Source organism: Phoenix dactylifera, chromosome 13 (genome assembly GCF_051530095.1).
Source record: "Phoenix dactylifera cultivar Ajwa chromosome 13, Ajwa_hap1_PhDact_Kaust_v1.1, whole genome shotgun sequence".
NCBI classification, from domain to species: domain Eukaryota; kingdom Viridiplantae; phylum Streptophyta; class Magnoliopsida; order Arecales; family Arecaceae; genus Phoenix; species Phoenix dactylifera.
Window position 1 is genome coordinate 28,039,670 of NC_143202.1, and position 24,074 is coordinate 28,063,743.

Genomic DNA, 24,074 nt, shown 5'->3' on the forward strand with positions numbered 1-24,074 from the left:
CATATATGAATGCATGCAGGAAAGTTACAACTACGTGTAGAGACAGTATATCTACGTGCAAAATCTAATATGAATGTATCCAATATAAGCTCGTGTAAATATGTGCAGAATTAAAAATTGCATGCAATGGGCGAATAATCGTGGGTTAAAGCTCCGTACCGGGTGCTGAGCTATGTGCCCTCCCGCAGGGAACCATCCAAGGCATCGTACCAAAGGGACCTATCGAAGGGTCGAATAATCTCGTGTTAAACGCTATGCACCCTCCCTACGTAACCCATCTTGAGTGCGTCCAAAGCGACCCCTAAGGGTGGGTGTCCCACAGATATTATTCCAGGTTAAAAACGTTACCTTTTTTGGGGGCCGGGCAGGTGGAGCCTTGCCGAAAGAGAGCCAGCTCGCCAAAACTTTTAGGAGCCCCACATTGAGGTCAGCTTCCAGCAATCACACGTTTGTGTTATGGATGCTAAGTTTTGTCCTAGAAGAAAACCTTTTGTGCTTACGAAAAGTGGCACAAGAGGTAGTCAAATGGAGCAGCCCTAGCAGCCTTTGTATACTAGGTTTTCAACTTAAGTTTTGTTAAAATAAGTGACATCTTCCTACTATTACACTATCCGATGGAGATTTGGTAAGATGGTTGTAGTTTGCAGGAGAAAATATTAGATGAATTAGATCCACTTTGGACTTGGAATGAAATGAATCTATCTAATAATTTCATCCTAAGATAAAATGAATCCTATCTAGGATGGTTTTATCCTAGATTAATGGTAGGCCCGATCCGCCTAATAATTTTTTAGCTTGTAGGAGAAAGAAACATGCAACTATTTAAGTTAGAAGTGCAACACTAATTCTATTACTGCCGCATCGATCACAAGCCACTTCTCTCTTTTCAATATCTTGTTCGGAAATATGATGATGAAGAAAAATTTAGAGCACCCATTCCACATGTCTAGCCTTCCAATGCAATGCTGAAGGTATAATCCTCCTGGATGAGAGTTTTATTGTCAAAAAAAGTTTTTTTTTAAAAAAAAAAGAAGGAATGAATGATCACGTAAAGGAGAAGGAAAAAACTTCTTAGATATTTTTACTTGTAAAGATGAGGTTACATGCGAAAAAGATGGCATGACAAAATGATAGCAGGACAAACCAAGTTAGATGTGGTGACACCTCTACGTGTACTCTTACATCTTTGTTTCAGCCACCTGTCTTTTTTTTTGAAAAGACTGACAAGGTGATGGACAGCAGAATTCTGCCCGCTCTGGTGCTCTTCGCCCAGCCCTGCCCTACTCTTCGTAGGACGCATCAAACCTGTGACCACAGCTACAGCTGAGATCAACAGCCCTTCTGAAAAGAAAGGCCCAGTGGAACCAATTCATCCAGTTTCAGTTCTTCTAGGAGTAAGCCTGAGAGAATAATCATCTCCCTCTGCATGAAGAATGAGCCACAAAGTTCTTGTGTGCGTACAGAAGCACAGATGCTTCTTATCCAGTTGGATTGGTCTCTGAAGTGGAACGCTTTCCAATTACCGGTCCCATGAGAACCAACCAAAGAGATAAAGTTTGATGCGTTCGGATGGGCATATATCTTGGATGTATGCAAATATGATATGATTTCCATATTTTATTATTTTAGAGGAAGCGCAGCGTTTTTAAAGAGAAATATTTTTGATGGTACAAATTGTTCTACAGAAGATATTTCTGTGCACAAGGTTCCTGCCACTCTAGAATTTAGAGTCCACTGCATGTTACCCACGGAGCGCTTGCTTGAATAGCAGCCAACTGAAGAAGAAAAAAAAACTTCAAGAGTTACAAGTATATTTCAAATCACCAACCTAGAAAATAACATTATAGTGAAGGTGTTGTACTCAAGCAAGCATATGATCCTATAATAAGCTAAGGGAATAACTGAACAAATCACCGTTCCCTGAAACCATGGAGTTACTTCGAGTCGTTAATTAATTAAAAGATTATGAATTTTTTGATTATACTATCAAACATTACTATGTTCATGCTTTATACAAAACATTCCTGTAGCACACCATAAAGAATCAAAATTGTAAAGTGGGTTTGAAAACAAAAGCTTAATGACTTCAGCCAACTAGACTTGGTTTTTCTGGCTGGCACCTCCCTCTCCTAGGCATGCCTAAAGGAGCGGTTCCAGGATTAAACTTAGAAAATAATGTTTTCATAATTTTATTATTTATTTAATACTTTTATTTTTCATCACTGTTGATGTGTGGTGAATTTTTTTTATTTATCAAAATAACAATTCTTATTAAAGTTTATGAGAGAGAAAAGAAGAGTGAAGGAGGGGACTCTCGCTTGTCCTTTTATTTTCATTCGGATGGTGACCGCCTTGCCGGGCTCAGAACACATAAATAAGATCAAAGAAATATGACGTTTAACACACAGAGAGCCATTTAAAATGAATAGTAACCTAGCCGAGTTGCAAGTTTATTGGCCTCATATAGCTTAAACATAGAAAAAATAATTTCACGTAGGCATGCTGTCAAATTCTACATCCACTCAAAATTGGCTTGGTCCAGAGTACAAAATTGTTGAGTGTGATTAATTTTGGCAGCAATGATCGGCTTTGTTAATAATCATAGAAATCATTTTTTTTAGGAATAATAACCACCAATCATAAAAATGAATCAACCAGGATTGATTGCGCACTCAAATAAGAGAAATTATTTGAAAAAATAATGGAAACAAAACTAATGAATAGAATAATCAATCCATTAGTACAACAGTAGTAAATCTTTTCATTAAGACATAATGAGAGTGGCCTAATTCAATTCTGGAAATATCCCATTTTTCAATATGACAAGAAATATGTATATGGATAATATAAAGGAAACCTAAAAAGTAATTAACTTCATGAGTAATTTGTACATAATTATGCTTGTCCTTGCCGATAGAAACTGTGTCAAAAAATCTCAGGTTTTTTTTTTTTTTTTGTCCCTCAAGAAGAAGTTGGCGATGGTGTCAAAAAGCTAACTAGAAGTGGAAGCACAAGTCAGAGTAAGGTATAGAGCATGCACAACTATTCAAGGTAAGAAGCTCATCACAAGTCAATTATAAAAATTGCTAGCCTTATATATTTCCTGCAAATTGTTAGCCTTATATATTTCCTACTCATGGAACTTGCATGATGGCATAAAAATCGCCCATCCAAACTCGATAACAACCAGTAAAGACAGACAATATTTACTTTCAATTATACATACACATCAACATATATATATAATATCTATTATTATGTAATGTAATTTATTTGAGGGCTACACTGGATGCCTTTGGATTTCATATTATTGCAAGTGCCACCGCAGGTCTATCTATCTATTGGATGGTTTACAATAATGAGGATCATTGCTAGTTTTATTTTACAAGAATTTTTATTCTTATCCTTTAGTAATGATAAATCTTATTCTTATCCTTTAGTAGTGATAATTTTTATCCTTATTTTTTAGTGGGTGTTGAATTTGAATGAGAATCAAACAATCTATTTAAAAAGAAGTGCCTCTTGTAGCTTGAGAAAAGAAGAGTAGCTTGAAAAGAGAAAGAAAAAGAGAGCAAGAGTTGCTCTCTTTTTTTCCAGCATTTTTTTTTCTGTTATTTGTTTGTTACTTGTTCTATATCTAAGGTAGCATGCCATTCTACATAAATTATACCATCTGAACATGAGAGTATTATTTATTAAATTAATCATAGATTTTAATTTTCCTCCGACATAATTAAACTTAGTTAATAACATTTTTCTCGCAAACATTTTACTCTCTCCTACCTTCCATTCACTAGACCCTCCTCTGATCTTTTTAAGCGGAAGCAGGAGTTCCAACAAACAGCATTCCATGTTTATGTTTTCTAAAAACAACAACAACAAAAAAATATCCAGAAAGGATGCCTATGGTGCAAGAAATTCTAGAAAATAAAGGCTCATGGCAATCGACGGTGCAATAGGCCATGTGAGCGGGAACAAAACACTGGCTCCTCTCCTGCATGACGTCGACGCTTATGAGCCCGTGACAAGACCCCGCCCGCAAGTTCCTCGTGCCCATATTCCCCCATGTGGGGCCCCAACCATGTGCCTTCCCCTGGATAGCAACCGCATGCCCAAATATAAAACCAACCACATGATCAACCAGACCATGCCGTATCCCTACCTTGCTTATCCTTGTCCCTTTGTCCCTGTCAAAGCAGGGCTTGCCCTGGCCCTAGGCCACCCGATCATATGATGGCCTCCTATACCAGATCTATGCAGAGCCCGAGGACAACGGAGTAGGAGATCATGTGTGCCTACCTGGCATACTATATATAGCTGGATAGGAATGTCCGGATGTTCGACCACAGACGGGAGTTACCGAGGTGCATTGTAGATAGAGCCTTCCGTCAAGCTACCGTGACTATTAGGACTACTATGACGGTTCCATCTAGGATGGCTAGGGATATTTGGGACTCCTCTTATGCTGATTCAGCACCCAGGTTCGTCCTTATTTTCTAAGAGCTCCCACTCTTCGACCATCTTAAGGTAAACTTTAACGGGAGTGCTACTGGTGATGGAGACAGAGCAGTTTGAGTTTTGTGATCAAAAGTCATGACTCACAGATTATAGCTGCGAGCGGGCGACGCACTAATAGGCTAACAGGTATAGGGGTGAACTCAGGGCAGCATGGGAAGGTATTTCCTATGCGAGGAGGAGGCTGAGGGTGGAGCGTATCATCCTCGAGGAAGATTCGACCATGGTAATCGGTTGGATACGTGAGGAGGGGCGGAGGAGGGATGGACATCCTCTACTCGACTTCATTCGGTGGATGGTGCGAGATTGCAGTGATTTTCAGACAGTGCATATGTATTGGGAGGTGAACAGGCCGTCAACTGAGTCGCTTTCTATACAACACAACACTCTAAGGAGGTCCTCTAGACACACTGGGAGGTTCCTCCTTCACAATTATGCCAGATTGTAGCCCATGATTCTGTTGGCTGCACCTACACCAAAGTAAAGTGAGCATCCGTTATACCAAAACTTGAAGACTTCAACCCAACTCAATCAAGTTCGGTGGTGATGACTCCAACTACACTATTGGTGACATCTTATGCACGTATTTATTAAAGGTATAGATTTATGGATATATATTACTGGTGAGAAGAAGCATCTTAGTGATAATAATATTGCTAAACTTGAAGAATGGGACATGGATAATAACAAAATTATCACCTAGTTTCTAACACCAGGCATCCCACCGTCAGTATAAACTTGAAATGGATATTAGGTACCATTCTGAGATGTCACTAGTCTAGGATCATTTAGGTACCTTAAATGCTCTGATTTACTATAAGCTATATGAGTAGACTCCACTTGTGCAATTTATAGCGGCATTTCAAGATGACTTCAAGTATGTCCGAGCTTCTATTTCGTACTGGCATCCACTGTCTGCATTAGATTCGGCACTATTCGAACTTATGGTGGAAGAAATCTGGAGAGGCACTTTTCTTATTGCTTCATTCGAAGAAGATTCTATTCATGCTCCCGCCACTAAATTTGCTGGTAGTTCTTATCTTCTTGTTGGCTGGCTGTCGAGCACGTGTTGATCTATTCCAACTTCAATGCAATTACTGCAAGCAACTAGCTAGGAGCCTTGGACACATGAAATTTGATCGTCCTGTCATAAAGTAGAAAAGCAAATCCCCTCCTTAGGTCTCACAGCTACAGTGACACCAATTGACAAGACACCACCTTTCATTGATATACTTGACTACAAACTGAGGTTCAGGAGATGATTCAACGAGCACCCTTTAGTTTGGTAGCAAGGAGGCTTGGACTCCACCCGAGTTGTCCGGATTCGAAACGCACGGGCGTCGATCAAATCAGAAGACCGCATGCTTCACGCCCGGATGGCTCTGTGTGGATATGCTTTTCTTCCATCATTACTGAAGTGGCGCTGGGGTGACGTACTTACACGTGGATAGTCCAGTGAAGTTTCCCACGAGTTGGAGAGAGCACGCAGAAACTTGCGATCTACATCGAACATTTTCTGGTGGAAGGGGGCCTAGTGGAGGCCGCTACGCGGGTGGGGTTTTGCCCCTCCCCCACCCCTCCTATTTTTTACCAAAAAAAAAAAACAAGCACACTTAGATTTTGGTACTACTGCTGTTGCTTCGTCCGCCTTGCAGATACTTAGGCTTATTGACTCTAGGGTTTCCAATTGCATAACCTTCTATTTTAATTTGTTTGATACTATCAAGAATGTTCAGCCCTCCTACGTTCCCGTTGCTGATGGTTCGACCATATGTGCTAGTCGGATTGGTTCTCTCCATACTCCTTTGAACCATCTATCAATTTCTAATTAATATCATTTTTGTACCAAAACTTTCGATGAATTTAATATATGTCGGGAGTTTTCTATAGGACAATTTGATAGGGAAGCAACTTAGGACAGGCCGTAAAGTGGCAAGACTATTTCTTATAGAGAAACTTAATGTTCTTAGTTAATCTGTCACTATTCATGCTGCTAGCTCTAGTTATTCAACTTCTTTGCCTTGGTGGAATAGGTTAGGTCATGCGTCTTTCTCTAGGTTGTGCTATATGATAGTAAATCTTCAGAATATGCTGTCGAAAGTAATCTCTCCACATTGAATAGTTTTGAACTATATATTGCGCCCGATCCCAACAGTGATCCATTCACCCCGAGCCTTGTTATCCAGAGCGAGAACGACGCCCACCCAAACACGTTCAGGATTATCATGAGCATAGTCTTATCATGATGCAGTTTGTGATCCCAATCAAAAATTTGGCTGTGGCAGAAGAAGAATTATATGCTCTACAAAGTACCAAAACCTCAGATCTTGTTAAGTTGGCACATAGAAAATCAGTTGTTGGTTGTAGGTGGATATATAAAATCAAGAGAATTACAGATGGATTGATTGAATGATAAAAAGCCTCTTAGCTTGTAGTGGGTAGTTTATGAAGAGAACTTCACTCTTGTAGCTACTATGACTACTATTCAAGCTCTTATTGTAGTAGCTTTAATATAAAAGGTGGCCTTTATACCAGATGGATCTCAAAAATGCATTCTTGAATGGTGAACTCCAAGAATCAGCATGCATGAGTCCCCTAGGTCCATCTCATCAGGCAAATCAAGTTTGCAAGCTTTGCTGTGCCCCATACAGATTGAAGCAGGGACCTCATGGTTAGTCTGCAGAGTTTTAATAGTACACCATCGCATACTGCTTTTTTTCGAAGCTCGTATAACTTTGCTCTTTTTATTCACAATACAACCAAAGAATGAGTTTACTTTTATCCTATGTTAATAATATGATCCTTAAAGGAAGTGATCTTAATGGGTATACATGCCACACGATGCTACCTAAACAAATGCTTTTAAATTAAGAACTTATAAGGTCCTAAAAGTACTTTTTTTGGGGATTGAAGTTCAAAATACAACTCAACGATATTTTCTCTCTTAAATGAAATGTGCTTTAGATATTATGAGCTGGCTTGGCTGATAACAAAGTTGTTGATACATCACTTGAGTATAATTTTAAATGTCGATCCGCTGATAAATCTATTCTTTCAAAGCCTACATTACATCAACAACTTGTCGGGAGCCCTTCGGAGTTTGCACCATAGGGCAAAATTTCCCATCTTATCTTGTACTTTTCAAATTGTTGTCTTGCTCTTCAGAGTTTGCACCATAAAGCACACTTCGACATGAAATAGGCTAATGATGTTCAATATTACCGATGCACTGCTGGTTTTTGCATCTATCTGGATGGTTCCTTAATTTCATTGATAAGAAAAAAGCAATTAGTTGTTGTTCATTTTTTACAGGAAGCAGAGTATAGAGCATTACTAACATTATTTCTAAAATTATTTAGTTGTGGTGATAAGGATTCGTGCAGGCATGTGTTTAGTCTCACATCGGTTATTTGTTGGGTAGATCTTGGATACTTATACAAGATCATGGAACCCAAATAATACCTTCCGGCTAGCTTTTTTAGGTGAGGTCTTGGGTTATTATAAATGGTATCAGAGTGGACCTGATCATAATCTTTGTGGACTAGAGAATACTGCAGTATGGGTTCATTGGAGCTTACTACGGGCTGTCGTTGTGCTTGTGATTAGATTTGAATGGATTTAAACTCTTATCCTGACGAGGACATAAGAGCTTAAATGGAAAAAGTATGTGAAGACCTGGGCGGGCGTGTGTTTAGTCCCATATTGGTTATTCGTTGGGTAGATCTTGGATACTTATAAATGATCAAAAAATTTAAATAATACTTTTTGGCTAGCCTTTTTGGATGAGGCCCTGGATTGTTACAAATGGTATCAACGCGAACCTGATCCATAATTTTTGTGGACTAGGGAACATTGCAGCACAAATTTGTTTGGGGCTGACCACAGGCTGATCATGGCGTTTGTGATTAGATTTGAATGGATTTAAACTCTTATCTTTTTGAGTGAGGTACTGGATTGTTGCAAAGTTGCGTCCACTCCGCCGACCCTCTCACAAGAGTGCCGTTCAAATTGTACGCACGAAGCACATTTAAATAGTCTTACTATGTGTGAGACTTTCGTTTCCTTAAGACACAATTACATTACCCTGCAACTTATAGATTTGTGTAATACAAATGCCTGATTTTGTTTCCCGCTCGTCAAACTTCAGCTACTCTCACATGGTCGTATCGAGCATTTTTGTTTGAGGGGGGAAGGATCCCAACTTCAAGAGCCAAGGAAAGTATCCTAAGAGCCATATCTGCGCGCAATAATTGTCTTACCATGTTCGCCTCTTCATCTTGTTGAGCATGATATGATGCCTTTTCTAGCTGATCCCTCATAGCTCGATTTGTTTGATATGCTGCTTTTATAATTGATTATAATTTATATGCCATTTATTATTTATCCCTCTATCATTTATTCTACAGGTTGTATTCTAAATTTTGTTTATTCGTGCATCTGTATAAATAGAAGGTTACTCAAGAATACAGATCAGATCAAAATTTTCATCTCATCTCATCTCATACCACCAATCACCATACCAAGCAAAGAACAATGGCAACGGAGTTGTCTCTTCTCTCATGTCTCCGGGACTACCTTTCCTTCCTCTTCTTCTCCTTCACCACCATCTTCCTTCTGCTCTCTCTACTACTTCTATTACTGAGATCGCGGCCTTGGTGCAACTGCCACGTCTGCAGGGCCTACCTGAGCTCGTCATGGACCACCGAGTTTGAGAACCTCTGCGACTGGTTCACACACCTCCTCCGTGAATCGCCGACTGGAACCATGGACATCCATGTGCTCGGTAACACGATCACCACCAACCCCAACAACGTGGAGTACATGCTCAGGACCCGGTTCGATAACTTCCCCAAGGGGAAGCCTTTCTCGTCCCTCCTCGGCGACTTCCTCGGGCGCGGCATCTTCAACGTCGACGGCGAGTCGTGGCAGTTCCAGCGCAAGATGGCGAGCCTCGAGCTCGGCAGCGTCTCCGCCCGCTCCTATGCCTTCCACATCGTCTCCTCCGAGGTCCGCCGCCGCCTCCTCCCCCTCTTCGCCACCGTCTCCGAGCGCTCCATCGCCGCCGATAGCGTCATCGATCTCCAGGACGTGTTCCGGCGTTTCACCTTCGACAACATATGCAGGATCTCCTTCGGGCTCGACCCGGGCTGCCTCGAGGGGTCGCTGCCCGCGTCGGAGTTCGCGGAGGCCTTCGACACGGCGTCGAGGCTGTCGGCCGGGCGGGCGACGACGGTGGCGCCGGCGGTGTGGAAGCTGAAGCGGCTCCTGAACGTGGGCTCGGAGAGGGAGCTGAAGCGGGCCATCCGGATGGTCAGCGCGCTAGCCGACGAGGTGATAAGACGGAGAAGGAAGCTGGGCTTCGCCTCCAACCTCGACCTCCTCTCCAGATTCATGGGCTCGGTCGACGACGACCGCTACCTCCGCGACATAGTCATCAGCTTCTTGTTGGCCGGCCGCGACACCGTGGCGTCCGGCCTCACCAGCTTCTTCCTCATCCTGTCGAAGCATCCAGCAGTAACAGCCGCCATTCGGGACGAGATAGCCGACGTCATGAGCGGCAGCGGCGACGACGAAGAGGCGAGTTTGAAGCAGCTGAAGGAGATGCACTACGTCCACGCGGCGATGTACGAGAGCATGCGGCTCTACCCCCCGGTCCAGTTCGACTCCAAATTCTGCGTCGAGGACGCCGTGCTCCCCGACGGTACCTTCGTGAGGAAAGGGGCCAGGGTGACATACCACCCCTACGCCATGGGGAGGATGGAGGACATCTGGGGACCCGACTGCGAGGAGTTCAAGCCGGAACGGTGGCTCCACAACCGAAAGTTCGTGCCGGCGAGCCCGTTCAAGTACCCGGTGTTCCATGCCGGACCGCGGGTGTGCCTCGGGAAGGAGATGGCTCTCATGGAAATGAAGACCGTCATCGTGTCGGTGGTTCGCAGCTTCGATGTCCAAGTGCTCGACGGGGGCCGACCGCCAAGGTTCGCCCCCGGACTCACTGCATCGATTCGCGGCGGGCTGTCGGCTCGGGTGCGGCGGAGGAGCTCCGGCGAGAAACGGCCGGGTCACGGCACATGTTAGAACTATTGTATTGTGATGCGCTATAGCGCACCACATGAGCCCCATGGTGGGATCGATACCTTACGTCAGGTACAGAGAGCGGAAGGAGAGTGTTCATTTTCTCGGTGGTGGCTGTCGGCATGTTGTTTAATTATGAGAACAAGTAAACTTTTGAAGGCTTGTTTCTATCAATTAGGAAGGATAGGATGCGTCTCTCTCAGTCTCTTAATGGGTGGTGGCCATGTAGCAGATTGCACAGGCCAGAGAGGTAGTAGAGGCCAAGTGGGATGGCTGAAGTGTGATTTCAGTGTCAGATACCTGAATTGGTGATGTATACATCTTGACTCAGCCAGCACGAGGTTCCCAGTTCCCAATTCCCCCCACCCATGGTTTTATGTTTAATCATCAATAAGGTCTCTGCATGCATGTATGTGTCACATGCATATATAATATATAATTCCTGTTCACAGCAAATCTCAGAATAATTAATTCTTGATAAAATATTTTCAAATCAAGATGCTTCGCATGCATGCATGACCCTCCGGCTTGATGTACTCTTTTTATTTCATCGACTCTTTTGAATTAGAATCTCATAAGGTTTCATCTTTTTTCTTTAAAAGTAAGCAAATTTGAGAGAGAGAGAGAGAGAGAAATTCTGCATCCCTTTTGAGTTTAATTTCTTCTGGTTACATTAGTGAAATGAAGCAAGATAAGATATATATATATATATATATATCAATCTTGTGTTTTATTTCCTCAGTAAAATAAATGAAATATTATCTCCTCCTATTTTAATGATACTCGTATGTACTGGTCATCAACTTTCAAGAATTCTGTATACGTGAATCACGTGTTCGAGAATACCTCCGTATTCTTTCTTTTATTCCAAACTTGCCCGGGTGCATTGCAAAATATTGGAGTGAGAAGTAATTTCTGCAGCACACGTACAAAAGTGGTCTATACATTATGCTGAGTTCAAGAGGAGTTATAAGAGGTATATTTTATGATGGCTCGATGAACACAATATATGATTTCTTATCAATGGTTAAACGAATTAAATATCATGCCTTTCACAAGGACGTATAATACTGATACTGCAAGCACAAATCTTCCAAAAACCATTAACTAGAGCCATACTACATTTTGATTATTTTTTTTCGTTTATAGTTTCCTAAGAGTTGGAGATAGTATTAAGGTTAAGAATAGTTATATGAGAAAATAAGAATATATGGGAAAAAAATATTATTGAGAACTTTTTCTACCTTCCGCATGAGGTAGTACCATGTATACTTACAGTTGAGAAAGTACAAGAAATTACAACTAAGATTATACAAAAATAAAAAGAAAAAATAAATAGATCCCCAGGATCAATTCTAAATTTATGCTATTTGAAATTCAAAATTCAAAATTCAAAATTTGAAACTCCTAAAATTATGGATCCTGGATATGTGGCTTGATATGGGGCTAAGATAAAGATACTACTACTACTCCCCACTAAGAGCTTAGAATTGAATGCAACTGTTGAAAGCGTTGGGAGGCAAGTCCTTTAGTTAATATATCAGCGAGTTGGTCATTGCAGGGAAAGGATTGGACATGAAGCTAACGACGAACCATTCGCTCTCGAACAAAATGAAAATAAATTTCAATATGCTTGGCTCGAAAATAAAAGACGAGATTGGCTATAAGATATATGACAGATAAATTATCACACCAAAGTATAAGAGCTTGAGCAAGTGAGACACCCAATTTCTGTAATAAAGATTGAATCCAAATTAATTCAGCAGTAGCATTGGCAAGCTCTTTGTATTTGTATTCGGTACTTGAACATGCCACAGTGTGTTACTTTTTAGCACTCCAGGATATGAGATTAGGATCAAGAAAAATATTTAAGCTACTTGCAGAATGCCGGAATAGGCATAAAGAGATGAAGATGGGCCTTTGGTTAAATAAATACCATAGTTGATAGTATGGTAGCGAAAAATATGCTTGACTACAAGCCAATGCATGAAAGTGGGCCTATTCATAAACTAACATACTTGGTTGACTGCAAAGGCAATGTTAGGATGTGAAAGAGTAAGGTACTGAAGCGCACCCACCACACTCCGATATTAAGTTGGATTAAAAAGTGACAAACCAACAGAATGAGAAAGTTGGCACCTAGTAAATATATGTGTCGAGACAGGCTTAGAACCATCAATGTTGGTTTTGAGAAAAAGATCAGAAATATACTTTGAATGGGTCAGATGAAATACAGAAGTAATAGTCTTAGCCTCAACACCCAAAAAGTAGTGAAGAGGGCCTAAATCCTTCATGGAGAATTCAGTTTGTAACGAAGCAATAAAGTCATCCAATGGAGCAATAAGAGTGCTAGTAAGAATAATATTATCAATATAAACTAGAAGAAATGTCACATATTTTTTGGTGTGCTAGATAAAAAGTGAGACATCAACCTTAGACCTATGAAAGCTAAGAATATATAAGGGAACGCTTAATCGCTGAAACCAAGCGCGTGGCTCATGTTTAAGACCATAAAGAGAACATTATAGCTTGCAGACATAAGTGGGATGGTCTGGATCAGTAAAACCAAGAGGTTGTTTGATATAAACATCCTCGGTGAGATGTCCATGGAGAAATATGTTTTTGATATCCAATTGCTGAATGGGCCAACTTTCAAAAACTGTAAGAGTAAGAACAATGCGAATTGTGACAGACTTGGTTATTAGGTTGAACGTCTTATTTTAATCAATACTCTATTATTGATTGAAGCCCTTAGCAACCAGACAGACTTTATAGCGCTCAAGCTATTAAATCACTTTTTGATTTTGAACATCCATTTGCAGCCAATAAAATATTGTAAAGGAGAGGGTGGAACTAAAAGTCAGGTACCATTAGAGGGCAAGGTATTATACTCATCTGCCATCGTTTCACGCCATTGAGGATCATGTTGAGCTTGAGTGAAGTAGATGGGCTTGATATGAATAGTAGAGCCACAAATGCCAAAGGATATTTTGTGCTAAAGCGATACGGCTTGAGTGTATCATCCTTGCCACCAATAGAATCATGGATCCTTGATATATGGCTTGATATGGGGCTGAGATGAAAATACTGCCAATAGATTCTATATTCTTCTTCTTTTCAGCTAACTCTATTTTTTCTGTAATGCTAATAGCATCTGAGCTTGTTTTCAAGCATGATCATATTGGGGTCAGGTAGGATGTTGTTATTTTCTCTCTGAAGACTGTTGTTGCCTCCTCCCTGTCAGACATGACCATGGATCGAGGTGGATGCTGAAATAAGTAAGCACTTCGAACATCAGTCCAACTAAGTTGAGATGTAAGATTTGAGATTTTTTTTTATAAATAATTCCCAGGGCTTTATGAATCGATAAACTAGAATTAGGAGTGACGTATCCATCCAACTGCTCACGATTTCCATGACACAAAACTAGCGCTGAAGTAATCTTCTCCCATTTGTATCCATATCATTAGAAAGTCAGACTAGATTTACTTTGGCACATCCCGTTAACTAATTAATCCAATTGAAAAGATGGAGGGTTGCATTTGATTTTACAAGTTTGATATGAGATCACAAACAAATTCCTTGCTATGTTCTTGTAGCGGAATTTGGCACATATCCTAACATCAAGCCACTGACCGGCTTCCGATTGAGATTAGTAACCTTTTGGTAACATCACGGTTGCTCGTTAATCAAACAAAACATTAGGTGCAAGGTTCTTAAATGTGGATTTGGTTAGGGAAGGCATGGCCCTTAAGGTTTTAGCGGAGATGGAGATGGATGCAGCCTTTTCTGATGAGACTTTGGAAGTTTGTGCATTTATTTCCTACCTTCTCCGACAGTGTATTCCTTCTTGTGGTAAGACCCATTATCTTTACAGCTCTAGATAGAGAAGATGGCTTGTGAGTTTAATAGTTAGGTGCTTTACAAAGCTAGCATCAGAGACTGCTCGTGGATTGTGAATTAGTAACCAAACAGGCTTCCAACAGAGAGCATTTCATTTATAGAGGGATAAGAAGCGGTCGTGTTCACCTGCCCCCTTTTGGCCTTCAAAGTGGCACGCTCTCCATGCACTAAAAGAGTGATTTGAAGAGAGCCGGATGGCATCCAAAGCTTCTGAATGATTCGCCAAACATTTGCGACTTGCAAAAGCTGATCGAGGCTGCCGCCGAAAGCAAAACGATAGGGCGCCATCTCAGACACTTAATTTGGTGGAATCTTTTTGCTAGACAAGTCAAGTCACGGGCACTACTAACTATGGCAGTTATTGCTACCTGCAAGATAACGATTACAACGTAACTGAAGCAAGCATTACATCTATTGGTATAGGTATAGCCAAATTGTTAGAATCACGGTTTTAGTGTGCTATGTATGTGTTAAATTAAATCGGTTATAATTATTGGATATTATGGAAAATTTCTTTCTCAAAATCTTTAAGGTACAGTCGCTTTGTGGAGGATTGGAAGGAAGGGTGATTCCACAAGCTTTTGCCATCAAGGACACTTCTATACGAAAAAAAACTTGCATGCGATTATGCAATACAGCCTGATAGGTCAGATATACACAACCTTATTCTTTTATATAGAATGATTATTTCTGTGTTTTGAACCTGTTGCACCCATATCACCTTAGATATTGATCGAACAGACTTGGGTTGAAGAAGTTTGGTGTGTAGCTGTGATGAATCAACAGACTTTTAATATAGATAACATGATCTACAAGTGTGCATGCATAACCTAGGGCACAAAGGTAAGGATACCTTGCACCGGTTTGATCTCACTTGAGTCTGAATTCATCTTGGCATGGGGATTTCTAGTTCCTTTTTCGTGGCATTAGTATCTGTTGGATTCATTTGCCAAGCAAGTCGCTAGGACCCCTTTTTGCTGGGAGAAAATGTCATTCTATTTTTTGTTCTATCAATAAGATGTCATTATTTGTTCCCAAATTTTTAACTGGAATTTCTGTTAATTGCATCCAGCGATAAGTACTCACCAACTCCAGCATCTTCCATCTACGTTAAATTAATTAATTAATTTAATTAATTAATTAAATTAATTAAATTAAACCACTCCAAAACAAAAACGGAACCAAACCGTTAATCATCCACTCCAAACCCAGTGGAGAATAACGAAAAGATAGCAGGATAGAAGAGCAAGAAGAATAAGGAAGAAACCCACTGGAATCGGTGCACAAGGGGAGAGCGGAATAGCCCGGAATAAGGAGGAAGAATAGGAGGAGGAGAAGGGAACTCATCGTCGCCGCTTTTCTCAGCTCGGCCCAAACGAGAGGCTACTCCGACCCTTTGTCGGGCCTAAAAAGATAAGAGAGAGCAGGTTTTCTGAAAGGGTAGAAGAGGAGAAGAAGATATCCATGGCCCAATAGGTTTGACCAAAGCACCGGCAGCATCGCCGGAGCCCCTGCTTCTTGAATCCGGAGGGGGTTAGGGAGGGGGGTTGATGATGATGAGAAGGCACCGTTGATGGGTTAGAGAGAGAGAGAAGACGAGGAGGGCGAGAGAGATGTGGGTAATACTACTAGTTAAATAGAGAGAGGAGGGCGGTGGCCGGGAAATCGGAAACCCGGAGAGAGGAGGGAGGAGGGATGGTCAGAAGAGGGTTGGGATGTAGGTGCGGTGGCTTCCGACGACGCTTTTTAGCGTCGTCTTAGGTTCGAGACTGCACCGACGCTAATAAGCGTCGTCTTTTGCCGACGCTTTTTACAAGCGTCGGTAAATTTTGACAATAGACCGAAACTTGCCGACGCTTGTAAAAAGCGTCGGCAAAAATGCGTCGGTAAAACCGACTTTTTCTGTAGTGATTACTGAAACTTGTATAGTTTTTTGTTCTTAGTTCTTAGGCCATTATTTGAAACTTAGCATCTTAGTTCTTAGGCCCATATATACATGCATCGGAGATCAGACCTCACCCATTGCCACTAAGAGTTCATTATGAGAGCTGACACAGCATTCATGGGTGCAGCACTGGCTAACTGTAAGTGCTAAAGTTGGATGGGACCTGTCCAACTTCAGGGGACTCAAAGGAAACCACCACGAGGACACTCGAACATGGCTGGATGCCAGTGGCATAGCCCAACACCGCTAAATTCCTGTCGATCCCACGGTCCCTTCTTTGGTTCACCGGTCTATGAGTTCATCCTTATGGAGATAACATGATGCACCCAGTGACCGGAGAACTCCACTAATTCTTATCAGGCCACGCGTGCATCCAATCCGTGTCGTGGGTCTTTCCAAATACAGAAACGTACCAAGGTTGCTCAAAATTCACCGGTCGTTCCTATTTATAGTAGGGACAACACGAAGGGACGTACATGCCGGGGTTTGCTTCTTCGTTGCTCGGATGTACTAAAAGCGAGAACTTTTAGAACTTTAGTTAGTGGAATTGAACACGTACATGTGACAGGGTGCTTGCTTCTTCTTCAACCCGAAGGCAGCATAGTTTATTGTTAGGTCTCTGCTATCGACTTCTCATCAAAAAAAGAAGAAGAAAAAAAAGGCATCCGCTATTGAATTGGTTTAAATATCTTGGCTCAAGGGCCACCGGCCCTCCTCTCGGTGGAGGAGGAGCTGGTGCGTCCCGCAGCCAGTAAGACGTTTGGTACGACGGAGACCGAGTTGAAAAGAAGCAAGTGGTTGGATTGGCCCGACTCTTTAGGACCAAAGAGACTCTTCCTCTTCATTAGGTCATGAAAAAAGATCTATAGTTAACGGTACCGAAAAAAGGAGTAGAGACTCTTCCTCTTCATTAGGTCATGAAAAAAGGAGTAGAGCCCAGCAAGGCCTGGGATCCATCTCTCTTGTAGTAGCCACATCAATGACGGAACCTTGGAAGTGCTCAGAACTGTTCGGAGAAAGGTGTTCGATCTTTTAGCCCAAGGCCGTCCTTTCCGGAAGCAAGCCCGAGAGTTCCAGGGTCGAGCCCATCCAGGCTTGGCTCAGCTTGGTATTAGGCCCAAAAGCATTCGTCTTTCCAGCTTTCGGCCTGAAAAAAGGCCTAAATTTCAGGCCAGCTTTTTGGGCCTCTCTGCCGGTAGACCATAGTGGCCCAGCTAGTGCCTGGGGGGCAGAGCCATGGAGCTTCGCGCTCGTTCTATTTACGGGGAGCCGTATACCCTCTTGCATGAGGGTTTCTTCTTCCCTCTACGGAGGAATATAGAGAGAGAATGAGTGGGAGAGAAAGAGGAGACTTCGGCCCTTTTTAAAGTAAAGCCCGAACGGGCTTTATATGAAAGAAGGCTAACATATGGGGGTCGGTTCAGTTTGGTTTAAAATACTTTTCTAAATATTTAAATGGGAGGCGAGACGAATTTTTTCAATTCAGATATTTCTCAAGCAGATACCAATCCGATTTTAGAAAAATCGATTTAAATCTAACCGTAGAGATTAGTTAGAGTCACGCTGACGGTTGAGCCAATAATTTTACACACCTCTATCGACCTGTAACTGAGTTGGTAGATCACGCGATAATATTTTCACGGAAGGTGCATTGGCTCCGCTAATCAAGTGGCCAGTTGCCCTAATTAATGACGTGTCAACTGTAAACTGCATCAACCGTTACGATATACCATAAAAAGCAACAACTTAACAAAATTCGTACCCCCAACAATTTGTACTTCGTACTGCGCGCTTGCCGACCCACCTTTCCGGATGCGCGGCCACGCAGGAGGATGCCACGCGAGAGAAAGCATCGCCGTTCACTCTAACATTGCACGAATCTTAAGATAAATCGAGGGCGGATTAGCGATGTGCCAGGAAGGTGCCATGAAAGTGCAGCATATTTACGTAAATGTCACGCCAGAAACAAATCGTGGGCGCACGATAGCCGCTGGTCCGGGACTTTTATGTTATCGTGCGCCACCGCACCTTTTGACCCCTCCCCTCGCTCCATTTAAATACCCCCGGAGCCAGGGTCCCCGGCGTACCTCGGAGTCGGTAGGAAGATTAATCTACGCGATGGCTGAGGTATTCTTCTGCGACCCGCCTCCCCTTTGCCACGGCTGTCTAGGATTTCGTTTCCTTATCAAATTCTTGTTCTTGCTCTTGGTTCTTGAAATTTATGTCATTATTTCTAGATTTTTTATCATCGCATTATTATTGGAGTTGAATCGAAAATAGGGTTCATTTGATCGTATTATTGGTGGTGGAGAACCGCGATCTTGATGCATGATCCAATTCTCGTTCCTTTTTCTTGACTTCTTGATATTCTTGTAATTATAACTCCATGGGGTTGAATCGAATTTAGGGTTCGTTTGCTCGGATCCTTGGTCGGGAAGAACCGGCATACCTATTCATGTTCTGGTTCTCGTCTTGTATCGTACTAATTTTGTCTGATCGTCTTCTTGTTTAAGGAGAACAGGGCTGTAGAAGTTTTTCCTCTATAGGTTTAGAGAAATATATATTTTTTTAGGTTTTTTCAATTGGATAGAGATTTGGAATTTTAATTCCCGTTTTTTCTGTGATAAGTGATCTATTCTTGTATGTTTACATGGTTAAATCGTCTGGGATAGATTAGATTAAATGTTTACATCTGTTTTGAATTGTATTGTTAGAGTGATGTGATTTGCTTTATGTCTATATAGATTTTGTTCTTGTTCTTGGCTGGGATTTGCGATTATGCTTGTTGAAATTGGCATAGGTTTATGGGTGAAAAGATTTGATTATTGGATTATAAGATTGATGCCGTTCTTCTAAGTAATGACTAATGAGGTATGGTTTAGTAATTGATATCAGTATATGTACCAAACTTGGTAGCTTGAGGCAATAGTAGTAATAAGCCTGATACTGATAGGTTATATTTTAGTGATAGAATAGCTTAGCTTATTGATTATGCAAAAGACCAAATTTGGGGCAAGAAGATTGAGATCATTATGGACGTTTGTGGAGAAAAAAGAAGGCAAACAAAGAAACTAAAACTTGTCTGAGCCCTATCATAAGATTTTCTTAGAAATGGTTTTATACCATCTCTCTCTCGTGTTTACATGGTTCTTCTCCACATGATAGGGTTAGTTTCTATGAGCTTTAAGTTTATTGACAAGAGGGTTGATTTCCATCAGCTTTTATCTATTCTTTAGGATACTAGGTTATCATGTTAGTTGAAGTCCCTATATTTTACAATGTGGAAGATAGAGGTCAAGATAGAGTGGTGCATGAGTTATTGACTATATTTTTCTTTTTCTTTGTGGAAAAGATTGTGCATTACTTGACCTAAGCATGTGCAAACTCTGATGTGGTAGGAGTTCATGTATTGAAACTACGTCAAAATTGAGCACCTGAGCACCTATTTCATGAGATTCTAGAAAGATCCTCCTGCTGTACTCTCTCTCTCTATCTCTCATATGTCCATTACATCATATATCCCTCACCCATTATATTTACAGTACCTGAGGTTATTGCTGTTAAATAAAGGCAAGATGGATCCTTGATGACTGAGTGTTTATCTACTATTATCTATGAAGAGTATGAGGAAGGCCGCATAGATTCCATTTAGTAGTTAGCAAATGCGTTAGTTAGTATGCACCAATTGTGGAAGGATCTATTATATATGTCTCTTTGTGCAAATGTTCTCCATAGTACCTTGTTTGTTGCCAACCAAGCTTTTCATTTTTTCACCTTATTTGCATTTATCTTTCTTGCATTTGCTTATGTCATTCTTGCAGATGTGTAACAGCTGAGAAAAGTGAATGAACTATAAGGATTGTGTTTTTTGTTGTTGCTGTTGTTGTAAATTGTGAGGGCATTTTCCAGGTCATACGGACTTAGTAAACGCTAGAATTTAAATATAAAAGGAGACATAGTGATACACTAACATTATGACTGGAATGGAGTTTATGTCCCATAAAAACAATCTTTCTTCTGTTATTTTTATCATCAGTACAACTTTATATGTAATGAAAATTTCTCCTTAACAATGTGATCTTTGTTTATTTTCTTTAACGTGAGCTGGAGTTTACAGATGTTAATTTTAACTTCTGCATGTAGCAAACATCTAAGATAACCACTTAAGATGAAAACTACTCTTGATGTAATTAGAAGCAAAGTTTGGGCAATTGTTTCATGCAAGCTAGTTATTTGTTGACAAGTCATCATTACTGCTTGAAACAATCAGAATCTCATCACTGGTGTCGTGCAATAGAAGCTAAAGAAGTTCATTAGGGAATTTGTGAAACCAAGAACTGTGAAGTCAAAGATGCTATAGTAAAGATCACTATATAGTGTATTTGCAATAAAGAGTGAAAGTTCCTCCTGCACTTCAACAGATGACTGAATCTTCTTTTGAAAGAGAAAATATTTATTTAATATTAACTGTAACAATTCCTTTGTTTATTGCTCGTTTCAAGATTAGCTAATATAAGTTGCCACCAGTGGCAAGCTTTATCCAATAATATTTACATTTTTTTCTTTTTTTTGTTTGTTTGGCCCTGCCACTCCTTATTTGTAATATATTTAAAACACAGGGCTTCTTCATACCAATGCCTTCCCTGTTTTTGTTATGCCATTACCATCTAGACCATGACATTTGCAGTGGCCTCGTTTCTCCTGTGTACACTGGCCAAAGTTGAGCTTGTTATTTTGATCATGATTGGGACATAACTGCATTTGGCCTTCTGTCGACTAAAAAGTCTGTGGCTTCTTTTTTCCTCTTCATTTTTTTTTATGAATTTCTAATACATGTTAAAAAATGCATGGAGGTTGGAGATGCCAGCAGCAGAAGCAATTTGGTTTGTTTATGTTGAGAACATTTTGATGAAAGGATCTGCTGTATCTATTTTAAACCTTAAGTGCTTCTTTTCACTGTTTTTTATCTGATGTCTTGATGACTTATTTTCTTTTTGGTTCACTTCTTTACATAGACTGTGGTCCTTAAAGTTGGCATGTCCTGTCAAGGCTGTGTTGGAGCTGTCAAGAGGGTCCTTGGCAAAATGGAAGGTTGTAACTCTACACATTTCTTTTCCTGGTGCTGTGATTTTCACAAATTTCACTTCTGTAAGATACTTGTTTTTGAATGGAGATGTCAAATGACATCTGATGTATAGGAAAAATTTTATCGCTGCCAACTTTTCAGACCCATTATATGATGCATGGGGCCTAAAACATGTCTGCCAGAATCAGTTTGTTTAAGATACCTGCTTGTTTGTCATTTTTCTCAGGTGTCGAATCCTTCGATGTGAACCTGGAGGAGCAGAAGGTAACTGTGAAAGGCAATGTAAAACCTGATGCTGTTCTACAGACTGTTTCAAAGACAGGAAAGAAAACTTCGTTCTGGGATGCAGAACCAGCAACCAAGGAGACTGCTCCTGCAGCAGCAGCAGCTGCTTCTCCTACTGCTGCATGACTGTTAACTTATGTCTACTATCTCCTGTAAACTGATGAACCACTACTTGGTCCACATTTATGTAACCTTTTGTCTGTGAAGTGTGCTATGAATGATTGTGAACATTTTGCAGTTAATATGATATAATCTCTTAGCTACTTGTCTATTTTGTTGACTACATAAACTTGTTGAGGCCTATTGTGGGATCTTCAGAAAGTTACCACAATCTGATTTTCAGATTGTGAAATTGTATAGTGTCAGTGGATGTCATGACTCATGAATGGGCATCATGAAGCATCACCTGGCATCTATAAACAGTCAAAAAAGCAATGCTAGCAAAACCTAGAAATATTTTTAGCTTACTTCATTTGACATGTTTATATGGGTCCTCTTTGGATGGAGTATCATTACCTATTCAATTCCTTTGAATTTCATATTTTTAGTTTCGATTGGATTTGTCTATTAGAAAGATAATTCATTCCATTTTTATGTACCTGTAGCTGTTATATTGGGTTTGAGCTAGATTTTGGATCAATAATCTATATTATTATGTTGTTGCCACCATTATGTTAGCAAATACTGTTTTTAGTTGTAAATCTACCAAAATTTCCTGTCTTAGATCTAGACCAATTTAAATGTTTCTTTCCTACTTATCTCTTTAACATGTCATTCGAGATTTTTTTTGACTCTAAACCAAGTGTCTTTTCAATTTTTAGTCAACCGTTGTTATATGGTTAACACTATACAGTACTTATTGTTCAGGATTTAATTTTTGAAGAATGTAACCGGATATTTTAATTTTTAATATTCTCAAAGTTTTACTTGATTTTCCAAAAAAAAAAATTTGATAGCCGATGAGAACCCTGGCCTTATCCACATCGATCCAAACTCAGTATGTATTAGATAATGCTCGGGTCCTAATATTACCAAAAATATGTACAGAACCTACACAATTGGGCTAGGTCTGGGTTTACGAGAACCCGGATCTGGCCTAATCGCACCCCTAAGTTGATATAACTTGTCATTAAAGTGAATAGATCTATCATTTTTTGAAATCTATTTTCTAATTTTAAGTTGTGGTGTAATATGTATCCTTTTCTGAATAAAATGAAATAAATCAAACAATGAATTTTTGTTCAAAAATGAAATCTTATTGTTAGTATCTATATCCAATTTATCATACTGGCAAGAGTAGAGTAACCTACTATCGCACCGCATCATTCATTTTATTCCTGTTGCGTACTAGCATTGGTACAAAGGTAATCATTTATGAATGAAAGGATTGAATAATGTGGTTTTCTCTATGTGAAGTTAGTGAATATGACTAATGGTAATACCTGGACTCTGTAGAAATTGTTGGCGTATCTATTCATGCCTTGGAGTCAAAAGAAGTTCTTGATTAATCCTTTTTCGTTTCATGTTCTAAATAACTAAAAATGTCATTAGTAATCCCCTTTCCAACTGAAAAATATAACAGATGAGATATCTGACCATTTTAGTTGCCATGTTGTTTAGATGGTTACAAGAGTAGGTCGCATACCAACAAGAAAACAAGAAAGGTAGAAAATTTAACAAGTGAAATAAAAAGAAAAGGAAATTCTATTGGAATGTTCCAAAGGAATTTTCAGGAATATACACCGGAAGATTTGCCTTAGCAAACCCACCTATCTCCATAGGTTACATCATATTCCATATATGACAATTATTTTCTTGTTGTGTGTTATAGTTTTGCATATCAAGCATATCACATCTAAAACGAGCAACCATTTGAATTGTGAGCTTGAGATTTTATAGATGTGAAGTTGATCATCATGAGAATGTGTGTAAATTTAAGAATGACGGCTTCATGATCTTGCTAATCTATGTTGGTGGTGGTATTCCTTTCTATCAAGTTGAAGGCTTGTAGTAGGCTTAAAATTGCTCAAGCAGTCGATCTCGTTCAGTCGGTATATGGCAAATCCAGGTTGAGATCATTGGAATCCTATAAAGTAGATCATTGTTTCAAGGGTATTATTATTGTTGCTTTCTATAATGGTGGTAGTAGTGGTTGGTCATGTAGATGCAAATTTTGCTAGTGATAAAGATTAAAGGCGTTTTCCTACAAGCTATATTTTGCTTCAGCAGAAAGTGCAGTGAGCTGTTTTTTTTTTTTTAATAAAT

The 24,074-nt window shown here is 40.2% G+C and overlaps 1 protein-coding gene and 1 pseudogene across 1 annotated transcript; both read left to right on the forward strand.

Moving 5' to 3' along the window:
• Nucleotides 1-8,723: 8,723 nt before the first annotated feature.
• On the forward strand, nt 8,724-11,178 carry LOC103703220 (cytochrome P450 94C1 pseudogene; annotated as a pseudogene).
• A 7,230-nt stretch (nt 11,179-18,408) lies between these two features.
• On the forward strand, nt 18,409-22,080 carry ATX1 (homolog of anti-oxidant 1). The gene is made up of 3 exons (XM_008785772.4): nt 18,409-18,565; nt 21,454-21,529; nt 21,751-22,080. Exons 1-3 carry the CDS (start codon nt 18,557-18,559, stop codon nt 21,933-21,935), a joined length of 270 nt encoding a protein of 89 aa, XP_008783994.1. The 5' UTR covers nt 18,409-18,556; the 3' UTR covers nt 21,936-22,080.
• Nucleotides 22,081-24,074: the final 1,994 nt, after the last annotated feature.

Excerpts from the sequence above, each read along its gene's own strand:
- ATX1 (XM_008785772.4), top strand. Across the intron at positions 21,530-21,750 it reads GGTCCTTGGCAAAATGGAAG|GTGTCGAATCCTTCGATGTG; the intron begins GTTGTAACTCTA and ends CATTTTTCTCAG.